Source organism: Mobula hypostoma, chromosome 3, assembly GCF_963921235.1.
Source record: "Mobula hypostoma chromosome 3, sMobHyp1.1, whole genome shotgun sequence".
NCBI classification, from domain to species: Eukaryota; Metazoa; Chordata; class Chondrichthyes; order Myliobatiformes; family Myliobatidae; genus Mobula; species Mobula hypostoma.
The window spans coordinates 51,099,787-51,117,679 of NC_086099.1; the positions used below are offsets into that span (position 1 = coordinate 51,099,787).

Consider the following 17,893-nt stretch of genomic DNA (forward strand, 5'->3'; position numbering starts at 1 on the left):
AAACAAAGTTTCTGCAAATTCAGCTGGCCCACACTGGCTGTATTTTTGCAGTCTGGTTTTTTGAAAGGCTCATCAAATAGGTGGACATGGCCTAATACTTAAAAAAAAATCTGTCATGGTGCGGTAGCAGGATGCCTTGTTTCCGTCTTCATCGACCTTTGTGCTTAGGTGCCAACTTTCATCTGAAAAATGCCATTGAATTTAAAATCAAGAGCCATCCAGCAAAGAAATAAGCTTCACGGCCTGCCACATCCATGCTGACCTCTTTGCCATCTACAACAGCAGTCCCCAACCACTGGGCCGCAAAGCATGTGCTACCGGGCCACGAGGAAACAATATGATTTGGCGATATGAGTCAGCTGCACCTTTCCTCATTTCCTGTCACGCCCACTGTTGAGCTCGAATGCACGCGAGGTCATGACCCGTGCGTCATCCATGTCAGCGCAGGAAGGAGATCAACTCCTCGAGCTTGCAAATGATGGCGGGCTGAAAAGTATGTTTGACATAACATCTCTGCCGGCCTTCTGAATCAAAGTCAAGGCTAAATATCCTGAGAAAGCCATGAAAGCACTGAAAACGTTGCTTCCATTTCCAACATATCTTTGCAATGAATGCAACGAAAACTGAAATGCGAAATAGATTGAACACAAGGAACCCCCTTCGAGTATCGCTGTCTCCCATCACCCCTCGATAGGACCATTTTGCTGCAGGAAAACAAGCCCAGGGCTCCCACTGATTCAGCGATATTGGAGTGTTGCAATGATTTTATATGTTCATACAGGGAAAAGATGTGCTGTGTGTTTAATATCCAAACGTTACTTAAAATGTTATGATGCTATTGACTTATATAACCATATAACAATTACAGCACAGAAACAGGCCATCTCTGCCCTTCTAGTCCGTGCCGAACGCTACTCTCACCTAGTCCCACCGACCTGCACTCAGTCCATAACCCTCCATTCCTTTCCTGTCCATATACCTATCCAATTTTTCTTTAAATGATAATATCGAACCTGCCTCTACCACTTCTACTGGAAGTTCATTCAACACTTTGCTGTTTGCTGTTGTGTGCTGGGGCAGCAGGCTGAGGGTAGCAGACACCAACAGAATCAACAAACTCATTTGTAAGGCCAGTGATGTTGTGGGGTTGGAACTGGACTCTCTGACAGTGGTGTCTGAAAAGAGGATGCTGTCCAAGTTGCATGCCATGTTGGACAATGTCTCCCATCCACTACATAATGTACTGGTTGGGCACAGGAGTACGTTCAGCCAGAGACTCATTCCACCGAGATGCAACACTGTTCCAACAAACATGAAGCTTCTTTCCTCAGACGCAGGCAAGGCTTTGGAAATCTCCCACCTGGAATGCCACCAATTCCCATTCAAAGCTGATATTTATAAAGACGACATTGCTTTAACCATATGAGTTCATTATTAGAAGATGACAAAAAAACTCATTCAATTATTCTTGTTAAGTAAGTACCTCAGCATGCACAAAGCCAGTAAATTACTTGCTGCTGAAGTATATGCTTCATTGAAAGAACAAACAGATCATCTAACGCCACACATGACATTATAGGATTATAGATAATTACGAAACATTCACAGAGTGTAGTACCTGAAGGACATTAAGCATCACTTCCCACCACATCCTTTGTCATCAGAGCCACTTATGACCTCCTACCCACACCCCAGAACCTGAACCAGTGGTGGGGAGAAGACCCCACTTGCTCTCTTTGTCAAGCACCTGGATCAGTAAGGCACATTTTAACAGGATGCACCACGAGTCTCAGCCAGGGGCAGTACACTTGGCGGCATAACCAAGTTCTCAGACAGCTGGCATCAATCTTCGAACACAGGCAAATCACTACAATGGCTTTCCCACAAACATCGGCAGGAAATGTCCACATCACACTATTTGCACCAATAGGTCAACCTCCAGAGCACCATATGACATCAAAAGATGTAAGCATTCTGCAAGTTGTTCGGGATTGGAAAATGGACGTGGACTTGGAAAAAAAAGCTTGTGTTTCCCCCAGACATTGCAGCTACAACACTCCGTCCAGACATGTTCCTGTGGTCCACAACAGGCTGTTGTGGAATGACAGTACCATGGGAAGATGGTGTCGAAGAAGCTTATGAGAGGAAAAAGACCAAGTACTCTGAACTGGGAACTGAAGCTGCCCAGAATGGCTGGAAGACCAAGATTTTCCCTGTAGAAGTGGGGTGTAGGGGATTCGTTGCTACATCTACGACCAGCCTACTGAAGAAGATGGGGGTGGGGGGTCACTCCCTCCAACAAGCAATCAAGTCCTTGTCGAATGCAGCAGAAGAAAGGAGCAATTGGATTTGGATTAAAAGGAAAGACAACAACTGGGCTGCAAGATGAAGACAGGAGGGTATAGAACTGAGGGGGGTGTATCTGGGATGCCAGGTAGCACTGTTGAGTCCTCTAGAGACGTCGTGGGCTTATCAACAAAACGTCAAAGAAGGTGGGTGCCCAGCTGATGGCGTACCTACCCTCCTTGTCACCACTCCAAGCCCACTGCCAACATCGAGAGTGCCGATTTACCATAGGGATTGAAACATCAAGCCCTAGTAGCTCTACTACTAAGAAATGAAGTAAATTATCAAGGTTGATTGAGAATATTAGTGTTTTCTCAACATTAACAAGTGAACCCTTGTAACTGTCGAATAGAAAATGAAATTCAGTTAAATAGCAATTTTAAGACGTGCACGAAAATTATGTAAAATTTCAATTACACCTTGAATACTATTAATGACATAACCATTAATGAGGTTTTTCAGCCAATCTCACATCACATGTCATTCATAACGCATAATAATTACAATTGTCAGAAAGACTCTTTACACTAAGGCAATCATCAAAGGAGTTGGAGACCAGAGAAAAGGCAAGATGAATAAAAATATTACACAGGTTAACTTCTGCTAAAATATTTTCCTCAGATCTCCATTTAAACTATATTTCTGACATTTGCCCCACATTGAAATTTGAGATGAAATTTCCTATGAGGGCTATTTATAAAACTTACTTTCAATACCTCTATCTGAAACAAATATCCTGCAAAAAAAATCAAGAGGATTTCACACCTTTATGCCAAGAAAGGGACCTACATGCATGCTCCTTTCAGAAACATGTAACTGATCCACCATCAGCACTGTCTAATTGATGCTAAACAGAGGCAAATACTGCTGACACAGAATTCTGGATCCCATATACCATATCCAATAAAAGTGTTCAACAACATAGAACATATCTACGTTAACCTTAGATTTAGCCACATCAACATCCAAAACTAATTTGTTTTACTTTTAATAAGACCGATAATAAACATTATAATTTGAAAATCATTAATGAAATAAATTCAGCTCACCTCAAGGATGTGTTCTGCTTGTTGTTCCCGGTCTAGTTTTCGTGATGTTGTTGTAATCAGTCCTGCAAATCCAAACAGACCCATTACAGAATTTCCGCAAAGTTGTTCAGGAAATGTTATTGTAAGAATAATAAATTATTTCAGATGAATTTAATTTTAATGTTAGAACTTCCTATTAAAAATGAATTCAACAATAGAGCTATATTGGGCAATAGAGCTATTATTAAGACATAAACATCAATATTCAGCAGGAAAAAACTCTCAATGGCAAAATGCTTCAGTAGCCTTTTATACAGCATGATGGTGTCTGTCACCCTCAGTTGTGTGCTGGGGCAGCAGGCTGAGGGTAGCAGTCACCAACAGAATCAACAAACTCATTCGTAAGGCCAGTGATGTTGTGGGGATGGAAATGGACTCTCTCACGGTGGTGTCTGAAAAGAGGATGCTGTCTACGTTGCATACCATCTTGGTCAATGTCTCCCATCCACTACATAATGTACTGGGTGGGCACAGGAGTACATTCAGCCAGAGACTCATTCCACCGAGATGCAGCACAGAGCATCATAGGAAGTCATTCCTGCCTGTGGCCATCAAACTTTACAACTCCTCCCTTGGAGGGTCAGACACCCTGAGCCAATAGGCTGGTCCTGGACTTATTTCATAATTTACTGGCATAATTTACATATTACTATTTAACTATTTATGGTTCTATTACTATTTATTATTTACGGAGCAACTGTAACGAAAACCAATTTCCCCCGGGATCGATGAAGTATGACTATGACTACTACTACGATGATGTACTCCATTTGTACAACCGTTCAGTTCACACAGCAGTTTGTTATAAACGCCTCTAGAACATTGTCTAGCTTCATGCCAGCGTGAAATAATAAGCAATGCACTCATTGCATTTTTGGAGGTCAAGGGCACCTCCCAGGAACATTATGCTGAGAGCGTTGTTGAAATTAATATTTTTAGCATTAATGAACCTACCTAATATTGAGATAGAACACAACACTGGTGAAGTTACTGCAACAGCACCAAGTGGCCCAGACTACTGATTTGGAGCCACAAGGATTTAAATTTAAGTAACGAAATGAAACCTTAAATTCCATAATGGCGCCCACAAAATTGCTGCATTGTACTTGAAACCCAATATCCTAAAACCAATCGTTCTCCAAGCAAGTTTGTCATCTGTACATTATCTGGCCAATATGTGCTTTAGAGCTATAGCAATGTGGTTAACTCAAGTGCCCTCTGACCTAGTGTAATGATCTCTTCAGTTCGAACCATTTAAAATGGACACTAAATACTGCCTTTGCTTCATCCATCATATTCTGTGAATATATACTGATTAACAAAATGCAATTAAAAAATAATACTTCCAAACTGAGATGGGCTACATTTATCCAGAAGTGTTTTGAAGAGCACGTTATCATTCTTATGACCAGTTTCTTTTGTGATATATTAAATGCTAATTTTAAGCAATCTACCTGCATGTTAGTCTTCACAATTCCAACAGTTTGTATAGAACAGCAAACTGGTCATATGAACTAGCAAGTACTCTTTGTTCTTCAAGTATATATGGTCTGTACTGTACAGTAAGCTGTACAAACAACTCTGAAATGGGAAGTGTGTAGAATGGTATAACTTTTGTGTTTTTGTTTGACCAGATCTAACTAACAAATTTGGAGCCCAGGTTCTCTTCACCAGCATCATACTTGGTGTGTCGTTATTTTACTATGAGATTATACATTCAGAAATCCATCAAGTCTATGGAGCAGCTGATTGCTGTATCGCTGCATAACATGGCTTACTAAGACTTTAATATCAATAGCAAACAAATATTAACTTCTAAAAGTTGTTTAAAGCTATAAATACAAGACCATTAAACTACATGTCTAGCTCCATTACTGTGAATTCATGAACATTGTAATAATACTGCATGAAAGACACTGGCTCTTGTTAGCAACTATAAATCTATGGTTTCACATTCCACTGATGCAAATCAAATACTTGTAAATCGAAGTAGATTAGGAGCCTACTTTGGGGACCTTAAGCAATAAAAATTTGTTTACAGAAGAAAATTCTTGGTACAACTCCAAAACAAAGTTTTAAAGTATACAGAAACATGCACCTTTTAACGATGTTTCCAAAGTTATGACTGCTCTGAAGACTACTGAAAATAATAGCAATTTCTGAAAATTAATTGAATGTTGGTTGAAATAAGCACATATGAAAAATAATTCTTCCCCACTTGTTAGGCTTCAAGGATAAAATTAATATTTGTTTCTCCTCGATTTCATCATAATGATATGCAGCAAATTTGTATTTATTTAGGCTAAAAGATTAGAACGGTTTTATATATTTATTGCTCCAAAATCAGCTGGGGTATTTCACATATTTCAGAAAATAAATGATTTTTAAGTTTCCCCAATAAGCAATATTTAATTAAATAAACCAGCTAATAAAGCATAAGTGGTGAAACACAAGTATTATGCAAAGGTCTATCATTATTATGCAAAGATCTGCAGCTGAACAGGTGAGAAAACAGTTGAAACGTCTCCACCCAAGCAAGGCTACAGGCCCAGATGGTGTCAGCACCAGGGTGCTCAAAGCCTGTGCCCCCCAGCTATGTGGAGTACTTCACCATGTCTTCAACCTGAGCCTGGTCTCTAGAGGGTTCCTGTGCTGTGGAAGATGTCCTGCCTCGTCCCTGTGCCGAAGACGCCGCGCCAGAGTGGCTTCAACGACTACAGACTGGTGGCATTGACCTCGAACAGCATGAAGACCCTGGAGAGACTTGTTCTGGAGCTGCTCCAGCCTATGGTTAGGCCACACTTAGACCCCCTCCAGTTCGCCTACCAGCCCCGACTAGGAGTTGAGGATGCCGTCATCTACCTGCTGAACCTGGACAAGCCAGCGAGCACTGTGAGGGTCATGTTTTTTGACTTCTCCAGTGCGTTCAACACCATCCGCCCTGCTCTGCTGGGGGAGAAGCTGACAGCGATGCAGGTGGATGCTTTCCTGGTGTCATGGATTCTTGATTACCTGACTGGAAGTGTGGTCAGCAGCACTGGGGCTCCACAGGGGACTGTCTTGTCTCCCTTTCTCTTCACCATCTACACCTTGGACTTCAACTACTGCACAGAGTCTTGTCATCTTCAGAAGTTTTCTGATGACTCTGCCATAGTTGGATGCATCAGCAAGGGAGATGAGGCTGAGTACAGGGCTACAGTAGGAAACTTTGTCACATGGTGTGAGCAGAATTATCTGCAGCTTAATGTGAAAAAGACTAAGGAGCTGGTGGTGGACCTGAGGAGGGCTAAGGCACCGGTGACCCCTGTTTCCATCCAGGGGGCCAGTGTGGACATGGTGAAGGATTACAAATACCTGGGGATACGAATTGACAATAAACTGGACTGGTCAAGGAACACTGAGGCTGTCTACAAGAAGGGTCAGAGCCGTCTCTATTTCCTGAGGACACTGAGGTCCTTTATCATCTGTCAGACGATGCTGAGGATGTTCTACGAGTCTGTGGTGGCCAGTGCTACCATGTTTGCTGTTGTGTGCTGGGGCAGCAGGCTGAGGGTACCAGACTCCAACAGAATCAACAAACTCATTCGTAAGGCCAGTGATGTTGTGGGGATGGAACTGGACTCTCTCACGGTGGTGTCTGAAAAGAGGATGCTGTCCAAGTTGCATGCCATCTTGGACAATGTCTCCCATCCACGACATAATGTACTGGTTGGGCACAGGAGTACATTCAGCCAGAGACTCATTCCACCGAGATGCAGCACAGAGCATCATAGGAAGTCATTCCTGCCTGTGGCCATCAAACTTTACAACTCCTCCTCTGGAGGGTCAGACACCCTGAGCCAATAGGCTGGTCCTGGACTTATTTCCATCTGGCATAATTTACATATTATTATTTAATTATTTATGGTTTTATATTGCTATATTTATACTCTATTCTTGGTTGGTGCAACTGTAACGAAACCCAATTTCCCTCGGGATCATTAAGGTATGTCTGTCTATCTATCTATCTATTTATGGTGTCAAGTATACAATAGACTGCAGAAAAGGTCTCCACCTCCTGAAATGCACGAGTATCAGAGGATTGGCAAGATCAGGGTACACAATGGTAGACTGCCATTCTCAAGTGTACCTATTCACAATTGGCCCTGTGAGTGACAATTCCAGAAATCAGTGAAAACTGTGGTAATCACAAAGGATGTATGCATACAGTGGAAAATTAAGTTTTACGCAGCAGATGCCGTTAACAGACTTTGGAAGGATTTAATCAAGATATGAAATTGGAAAGACAAAAAGGAAATTAATACAATATACTTTACATCTGTCAATATTAAGTTCAAACAAAACAAGAATAGCATGGTGACAAAGCTCTAAGTGAAATTAGACGAACTACTTTCATTGCCAAGTTGATACTGGGAAATAGTTGTAAAAAAAAAGTTGAGTTGACTGCCAGAAAACTGAAGCATTAACTTCACAAATGTAATACTGAGGAATTATAAAACACTGGCAGACTAGTCTTAAAGGATTGCAGGTCAATTTCAGTCACTGCACTTCAAAAGGTATCAAAAATTATGTATAGGAAAGCAAAAAGAGTGAAGCAAAGGAATGAGCTCTAAGCAATATTGAGAGAAGATACTAATGATTGTGTGGGTGTCCAGAACTAGCCAAAAAGCCAGCCAATGTCTCTTAAACAGGCGGGGCAAGCTTGACAGAGGAAGCCAAGATTAGTATGGTGTTTCCCATTCGAATGTTCCTTGTCCCTTAATAAAATATTAATTATGTGGTGTAGATCTAATTTCTCCAATACCAGCTGGGACAACTGGGAGCACTTTCATTTCCATTATCCCTCCAAATTACAAATGGTGTCAATACAAATCTTAAGATGCTAAATTAAGAAAAACTGAAAATTGTTAATGTAATTATACTGCTAACAGTCTGTCACTTTCTCCTTAATATTTTCCCATCTGATAATCAAAGGCATCTTGAAAGATAGCAGTGACTTCAGAACCCAAACCTCCCTTGTCTGGCTGTTATTGCTTCGGTTAGTCCATGTTAAATCAGCACTGCTAGGGAGAATATTACAAGTAACTGTCAGAAGTATTATTAGGTGATGTAAATAAGCCAAATTCAAAATATGACTTCCTGGTAAGCTATGCTACTTGTATCAGGAGGGGAAAGTTACACTGTTTGTATTTGCTTCATACTTAATGTCCTAAATTATATTCATCTGGGTCAAAGGAATAATCCAATATGTAAAATATCAAAAATATCAGATAATACTTAAAATAGAAGTTGGATTTACATCTGGCAAGATAGGATTCCTATGCGAGAACTCTCCAAGCAACACACACAAGTTGCTGGAGGAACTCAGCAGGGCAGGCAGCATGTACGGAAAAAAGTAAACTGTCGACATTTCGGGCCAAAACCCTTCAGCAGGACTCTCGGCCCGAGAAGTCGACTGTACTCTTTTCCACAGATGTTGCCTGGCCTGCTGAGTTCATCCAGCATTTTGTGTGTGATGTTTGGATTTCCAACATCTGCAGATTTTCTTTTGCTTGTGATTGGAAAACTCTCCATAATTTGTTCATCTTATGGACCGTGGAACAGAGCCAAGACTGAGACCTTACGCTGGTTGGGATCAACCACGAATGCTTATCTATGTTTCAAGCCAGGGCAGTACAATAGGGGACAGAAGCTATTGCCCATGTAGCAGGCTCCCTTCTCCATGCAGCTCATGAATGCAGAGGAATGGCAGAGACCAATACAGCTTGGCACAAGTGATGTTGCAGTCAGTGTTGAACTCACTGCAGGACTGCCTTAAGGATTCCAGCTCCATATTTTCCTTGAGACTTACTCCCAAAGCATCATCGTGACTGGGTTTAGTCACAAGGCAGCGAAGGTTTGAGATCGGGAGTATTCCTTCTCCTAGATGAGCTGTCAACCACAGCTGACGAGCGCCATTTGCCCAGAGTGACTGGCTTTAAGGTGACAGTAACCCACCTTTGCCCCTTCTCCTGTCAGTAGAAACAGTTCCGCTGGGCTTAGTAGCTAAGCCACACATGAAGACCCAGAACTGGACTTGGTTGTCAAAGGTTATTTGAGATGCAAGCCACTGGGATAATTTATTAGGTAGTGGGAACTTATGATATATTTATCAGCTAATTGGAAGAATATCCATAACATCAGGTGAAATAATGGTCAGCTAAGAGGTATAAGTCTCTGCTGTGGACAGTCCCAAGCCTATCTCCAGAAGGAGCAGGATTTAGCATGGAACTAGCAAACCCATCCCTTAAAAAGCCCAGAGCTACAAAAACTCAAAACCTCATCCCTGGGACAGGCAGGATCCACTGTTGGCGGCCTTTGCTCAGTAGGAGCGATGGGTTTAAGTAAGAGGTAGAACCAGCAGTAGTTAATGGTTTTGTTAGTATACTGAACAAAGAGAAAAAAAGAACAAATACAAAAACAACTCTTTTAAATTCAGATTAAAGGATTTGATCAAAAAAGATCAATAGTTAAAAGAGCATGTTTGTTCATAGGATGTCTGGAGCAGTTACGGCTTAAAAAGAATATAGACCTTTTCAGGAAAGGTGATCTATAGTTTACACGTATCCAAAACAAAGTGACATACACTCAATCCCAATTTCTCGCTGAAACAAATAGAAAGAAAAAATAAAAAAGAGAGATGCTGAAAGTCTGAAATAATACAGATCACACTCAGCAAGTCAAGCAACATTAGTGGGAGAGATAAAGAGGCAATATTTCAGGTTCCTTAAGAGTTTTCCTGTCCAATAGTACTGCCTGACCTGCCGAATGCTGAACGCTTCCATTATTTCCAGATTGGTCACCAGCTTATGGTTATGCAAAACTGGAAATTTTTTGCATCTATGTCAATGTAAGCAGCAACATTGTAAAAGTAGGCACTGAATCCAACAAACTGCTACGTCTACAGCTGTCTGCAATTAGTATTGTAGCTAATCAATCAGCCATTTATTTACATAAAGCTTCAATGCTATCACTGAGAGGTAGAAATAATGATGTTTTATTATGGCCATCTGTTAGACGAGGTTTACCCATCAACATAACAACATACATAACCCAGAAGCTCTGTCTAAGTAAATTACTCAATAAAGCAGTAGCAGAAAAAAAGGTTAGATTAGCAAAGCAATACTGAAGCAAAAACCAAAATCAACCATCTGGAATTGCTCCATCTTAACAATATCGGCATTTTGTACTAGCAATGAAGAGACAATTCCTTAACAATGCAATCAAATTTACACAAATGCAAATGTACTACTTACTGGCAAATATATCATCCTAACACACCTTCGCTGAAACTCAAAGTATTCTCTCCAACTAAAACCGCTGTAGTCTCCCTGGTTAAATTTGATCTTGGCTAATTAAAAATTTTCATTGCTGTCTGCCTTTAAAATGTTACTTATAGTTGCATCTTTTAAAAACATTATATCTCTTCACAAATTCCAAAATATTGTGGCTGAAGAACCTATGCAAAGGTAGCTGTACTCTAATCTACCACATTCAACCAGGAATTTCAAGTAACACATATCAAAGTTGCTGGTGAACGCAGCAGGCTAGGGAGCATCTCTAGGAAGAGGTACAGTCGACGTTTCAGGCCGAGACCCTTCGTCAGGACTAACTGAAAGAAGAGATAGTAAGAGATTAGCTCTTCTTTCAGTTAGTCCTGATGAAGGGTCTCGGCCCTAAATGTCGACTGTACCTCTTCCTTGAGATGCTGCCTGGCCTGCTGCGTTCACCAGCAACATTGATGTGTGTTGCTTGAATTTTCAGCATCTGCAGATTTCCTCGTGTTTGAGGAATTTCAAGTGGCTGTTTCATCCAGGCTTTCTACTGAGACCCCCATAATTACAAAGGCCAGCCTACAGCTAATTTGAATCACTCCACATATTATGAAGAATGGCAAATAACACTGGCTGTGCACTCTTGACTATAGTTCTGAAGACCTACGTGCTAGAACCAGCTGAATTTCGAGCCAAGCTGTTGCAGTACATTTTCAATACTGGTATCCACCCAACAAAATGGAAAATTATCCTGTTCACAAAAATGAAGACAAATCTAATTCAGCTAACAACCAACCTATTAGTCTGCTCTCAATCATCCATAGTAATGCAAACTGTCACTGTGACATTTACACGATGTTCATTTTGAATTTCACAAGAGTACTCAGCCCTAAACTTCATCATACTTTTGGTCCAAATGTGAATCAAAGAATTGAACACATGTTGAGAGGAACTGTCTGTGATATGAATGTAACTTTTCACAAGTGTAGCAGCATGCATTCCTTGCAAATCTGCAGACATGGACATTCAGAGGGAAACACAAATATGGTGGCCATTTATCCTTGTAGAAGCTGGTTGCAGCTGTTGAAGGTCAATGATCCCTACAGTAACACAACTCTGTATCCTCCTCAGGCCAAATCATTTCCCACTGTTTCATCAATGGCCTTCCTTCCATAAAATAGGGTGTTATTTGCACCACACACACAACTTCCTGAAGGATTTCAAGATACTCAAACCCTCCAGCATCAGCAGAATCGTTTATGGTTCTGCTAATTGCACAATGTGAAATTAAAAAATCCTGAAGAAATGAAGCAGTACATGAAGCAATACATAAGGCAGGTTGCATTCATGACCAATAACCGTATAATGACCGTAATATCTCACCCTACATAGGCTGACATAGCAGAGGAAATGCCTTCACCTACATTTAACTGTGTTCACTCCAGACTTCTGGTGCATCAGAATAATGTAACTAGGCATTCATACAAAAAGAAAATGTGCTTGGCTCTACTACACATTGCTGGTTTAATGTACCTTCTGGCTACGTGAAAATTGAAAAGCTAAACACTCATTTGCAACAATGCTGTTTGTAGAACTGAATTAAACGTTTTACAGCAAATCAATAAGCAATTATAATCATTTTAAACTCTGTGCACCCCATAGGGAAGTAAATTACTAGTTAAGGCACTATTTTATCCATCAGGAAAGAAAGAAGTCGTACCCCAATCATTTTTGACTTAATTATTTTAGTCAGCCTTGATCTATTCCTTCTCCAGGATTTTATGAATGAAGTCAATCATCTTTATAACGCTTTATCCCAGACATAACATAGGTTTCATCCTCACTTTCAGTTCAAGCTAGGAAAACATTGCCAAAACAAAAAGAATTTTGTGGATTCTGCAAACCGGAGTAGTATTCTGATTTGCATAGATGGAAGTTTTTTTGTTGGAAAGGATTTAAAGTTTAATGTCTCTAGCTTAATGCTTTAGCAGATCATTAAAAATATAACTGCCCTGTGGAAGGAATCTTGTTTATTTTATGACCTCTGGAAAAAGAAAACATGCGTTTCTTTATACTATAGCATTCCATAAGCCTGTAATGTTATTATGGTGCAGCCAGTAGCCACAGCAACTAAATGCTGGCACAACTTTCAAAAGGTACCAGGCACTGGCTTTCAAGAGAGAACGTGTTTTCATGTTAAAATATTTTTCTCCTAACATCTGTTCGACATTTACAGAAGTAACTTAGCTGCATCTGATTTGCCACAATATTGACAGCAACAGCAGATACTAGGACAGCCAAATATGCAGATTTTTTATCATCTGTTTCCCTGAAGCACAATATTTTTCAGGGGCATTCAAACAATTCAGTTTAAGACAGTAACAATATACTAGGGTTTAATATTTCATTTTGTAAACAGCTAAAACAGATACACAAAATAGTCATTAAAAGGCAGAAATGAGTAACAAACAAAAATATAATTGAAACTACTATTTATTTATTATCTTGTGTGCTTAGATTGCTTTGATTAAATAATTTTGTAGGCATATGGCGAAGCCAAGGAAATGTTAGATGAAGATAACCAAAAGTAGCATATTAATAGATTGTACACCTTGATGTAATGAAAGGAGCAGCATGTTTCAAAAATGAACCAACCACTTACTTGACAGTCTTTAAGTACCAAAGCAGCCCCACACAGATATTTATTTCAAAATTTATCAATAAACACTACAAGCTCAGCCTAGCTTTAAATGTTAAGATGGAACCTCTCATGTCACGTTAATTCCTGAAAGAAAATGTACAGTAAATGCTGCAGGAATGACTAACCCAGAAATAAATTAGTACGAAACCAGTAAAAGTGATTGTGAACTGAACAGCTTTTTGATTTGAATAGTATTTACATATTCTAACATAAGACAAAACTAAAACAAGTGTACAGAAAGTGCTGTCATCGCTGCCTTACATCTTCTGTCTGTCATCTGCCCATCTGTACTCACTTCCTGTTCTCAGCTATACAAGTCAATCTGTTGGAGATGCAGGGAGAACTGGGCGCTCTACATCTCTCCGTGTCTTCAAAGTCTAGTTTATTGTCATAAGCACAGGTGCAATGAAAGGCTTGCAGCAGCATCATAGGCTCACAGCATCCTATACAAAGCACTCATAAGCAAAACATAAATTAACATAAATTATGCACAATTTTTACAAGAAAAAACAATGACACACAAGGCTAACACTGTAAGGACATTTATGATACTCTTCAATAGGCACATGGATGAAAGAAAAATGGAGGGTTATGGGCGATGTAGGAGGGAAAGGCAAGATTGATTAGGTTAAAAGGTCGGCACAACATTGTGCGCTGAAGGGTCCGTTCTGTGCTGTTCTGTCCCCAAGACTCCAGTTCTCCTTCCATTTTGTGTTTCTGACTCTGCCTTTAATCATCCCTTTTAACTTTACCCATTTTCCACACCCTTTCTTCTTTGTGAAGTATCTCACAACGTTATTGTCAGTAATATTACGTATTCCTGCTGCATGTTTTGTATAAGGAATGTTACTACACTTGGATATTGTAGGTCATATAAGAAGTTCAGAAAGATCCCCTACGTTGAACGTTGGACATATGAAGCATCTTCTCAGAATGGGCTCCTGTTGCCTACAGATATACTTTACAACACTGTGATGAATTAATCACTGCAATCTCCATGGGCTCCTTATGACAAGGATTGCGTCCATTAGTGGTACTGGAGGGGACCATAATATAAATACCAATTAGCATATATTATAATAATGATACATTTCCATATTCTGGAATGTTCTGAAGAAGCTGAACTCTAACATGCAAGCTTGTACTGTCATCATCTTCACCATTATTCTCTTTTCTTCAGATCTCTTCCATGAGTGAAAGAAATTACATAAAAAATTGCTTGCGAAACAGGACTTGCAATATTTTCTAATCAATGCATTGTCCTGTATTAGTACAAGGGGGAATATAACATATACAATAAATGCCTCTTCTGCTTCTTTTACTAAAGGAATATAAATTTTCCTAAAACTCGAGGAATATATTGTTTATGTGACATTTAATTCTAGAAACTCCAAAATGTACTCACTCTGCCTGAAAAACTTAAAGGTGGTTTTTAAGTTCGGCCTAAATTATTATTGTTATCACTTGCTGGACTTTATATTCATACTGTGCTGTTATTTTATGAGTTTGTATTGTAGGCCATAGTGCTTTATTTACCAAGAGCATGTACTGGGAAATCAGGCATGGATGTCAGTGAGCCTAATAGGATTTTCCATGCATTTACTTTAGTTCATGAAAACGCCTGCAGAGCTAGCTACTGAGACAGAAAATCATGCAGTGCTGACTGACCTCAATGCTCACAATATCTATTCATGGCAACTAAGCTCCATGCCAGGAGTCCAATTTCATAAAATATACTGAACTGGGTAGTAACATGCTCCAGAACTGCTAGTCATCATCAAACCATATAGTCAGATGTGAATGGGTTAACCAAAAAAGAACAAATTCAGCCAAACCAAGATAAATATTACTGCAGCTGTGCAGCTACATTTTTCTATGTAATAATAATATACTGCAGTTTATCACCTAACCAATCAACCTGATACTATTATGTTGGTCTCAACCTCAGTTTCCTTATTGCCTGCATTTCCTTCTACTACAGGAAGCCAGGGAAGTTGTTGGGGAGTTGAAACCATTTCCTGAACAATTTACTGAACAATCTGCAGATTTGAAATCATTGTTGTAAACAAAAAGAGCACAGAAGAAAGCTGAACAGGGAATGTGAAGTGTCTGACCAACCGTTGTAGCCTATAGCTACATTAATCATGGCTCTCCGAGGAATCATCGAAAGCAATACAAGTGTTAGCAAAGTGACAATAAAACCATGGACCATATGTACAGAACTGAAAGTAAAAACTGAAGTAATTCTGATTTTTTAACATATTAACATGGGAAGGTCACTGCCTTACTGCTGCTTGTGCACAGGAGGGGCGAGCTGGGGGTGGGGGAGGCTTGGGGTACTAATCTTTAACTGTCATTCATTCTCTGGGGTGCCCCTCTGTTTTCATGGATGTTTGCAAAGAAACAGAATTTCAGTATACATTTCTCTGACATTAGGTGTACCAATTGAACCTACTGAATGATTCCACTGAGCATCATTTTTGTAAATTTTCTCATAAAATGCTCCTTCAAAATAAATTTTACATATTTTATTACCAATGCAAGATTTCCTTCTTGCATCTCCTATAATTGATTTAGATACGAGATCTGATTTGGACACATTAATCCCGATGAAGATAAGGTAGCCAAGGACGAGCCCAAGAAACAGGGATCGATGTCTTGTGAAACTCAATGGCAAGACAATGCTTTTTCCAACAAAGCTTTCTTCATTTTTTTTAGTCTGGTAGCTGAACATCCTATTGGACAGGGCTAGACAAAGTCTCAGGCACAGCTGGTTTTTTCCTTTTGCTACCCTATTCCTTGTCACAATCATTATCCAGTACCACTTACACTCACAGTGATGAAGTGCTTTGAGAGGTTGGTGATAAAACAACAAATGCTGCCTGATCCACTTCAATTTGCCTCAGGTCAAAACAGGTCAAAGCAGATGACATTTCCTTGGCTCTTCACTAAAACCTGGAACATCTGGACAATGAAAATGCTTACATCAGCATGTTCCTCATTGACTACAGCTCAGCACTCAATACTATCATCTCTCAAAACTAAGCAATCAGCTTCAAGACCTTGGCCACAATACCTCCTTGTGCAAGAGGATCCTCGATTTTCTCACTTACATTTGCAATAAAATGAGTTACTGGGCAAAAGTGACAATTGCATCTATTGAATGTTTGCACAAGTAATACATTAATACAGCACCTTGTTAAATGTATAAAACATGTCTGCATCAGTGTTATCTAGTATTTCCATACAATATTACATTAGGCTGTTACACATCTATTGTCAGATATTGTTGTGGTGTTGGAAGTTGTGTTCACGAAAACAATGAAATGCCGCGCTGCTGCCACCATTTGTTCCGGCACGTCATGACAGCGGTTTTAAAATTAGCCTGTTACCCCGTACACACTACAATGCCCAACCGGCGTTTTCAGATTTAAACACGCTGGAGAGCGTTTTGGAAATCTCTGTTTTTGGGGGAGGAAAACGCCGTTTCAGTGTGGACAGAGGGTCAAAACGAAGAGAAAAGTCTTGGTTACGGATTTATCCAGTCTAGTGTGGACATAGCCTTAGTTACAGTTGCGTCATACTTCCAGAAATTCCAGTCATTGCTGCTCTGCCATCATCCCTGGCCAACCTCTCTCTCAAGCCTCTCTAATTCCCTTTACTCCACTATAATATCGATACTTCTGACTTTAGACTCTTCTTCTCAAATTTCAGGGTGAATTTGATCTTACTATGATTACTTACCCCTAAGGGTTATTTTACCTTAAGCTTTCTAATCAATTTTGGTTCATGTAAAACACCCACTGCAGAATAGCTGATCCCCTAGTGGGCCCAACCATGAGCTGTTTTTAAAAGCACTCTAGAAAATCCCCCTGCTGGAATCCAGCATCAATCTGTTTTTCCCAAACTACCCGCACGTTGAATTTCCCCGTGACTACTGTAATTTTTGGCATTCATTTCGATCTCCCATTGTAATTTGTAGACCACATCCTTACCACTGTTTGGGGGTGTGTATATAACTCCCATCAGGGTCTTTTTACCCTCGCAGTTCCTTAGCTCTATCCACAATGATTCACCATCTTCCAGCCCCACGGTTCCTCTTTGTTCCATTTTTACAAACAGAGCAATGCCACCCCTTCTGCCTTCCTGCCTGCCCTTTCGATTAACATGTACTTTGATAATAAATTTACTTTGAACTTTGAACCAGAAAGACAGACATTGATAAAGAAATTCACCATTATCTAGCACAGCTCTCACAGGCTAACAAAAATGCATTTGAAGATGAAGGCCTCAGATCTGAAACAAAGTTCATATTGTGCCAGGCAGTTGTGATCTTCTCGTACCAGCTTCTCAGACTCGCGAAAAACATTCCACTGCACTGGAAGTATATCATCGATGTAGTTTATACAAAAATCCTCCAGTTATGCTCCGCCAGTTACACAGAG

General features: G+C 40.0%; 1 protein-coding gene across 6 annotated transcripts in view; it reads right to left on the reverse strand.

Annotated features, from left to right (window-relative positions):
* The window catches only part of fat1a (FAT atypical cadherin 1a), a 183,476-nt gene that overhangs the window by 101,242 nt on the left and 64,341 nt on the right, over positions 1-17,893 (reverse strand). For all 6 annotated transcript variants that reach the window (XM_063043026.1, XM_063043022.1, XM_063043020.1 and 3 more), the window contains one exon: positions 3,396-3,457. In XM_063043026.1, the coding sequence (XP_062899096.1) occupies positions 3,396-3,457 (62 nt within the window). The remainder of the gene's footprint in view (positions 1-3,395; positions 3,458-17,893) is intronic.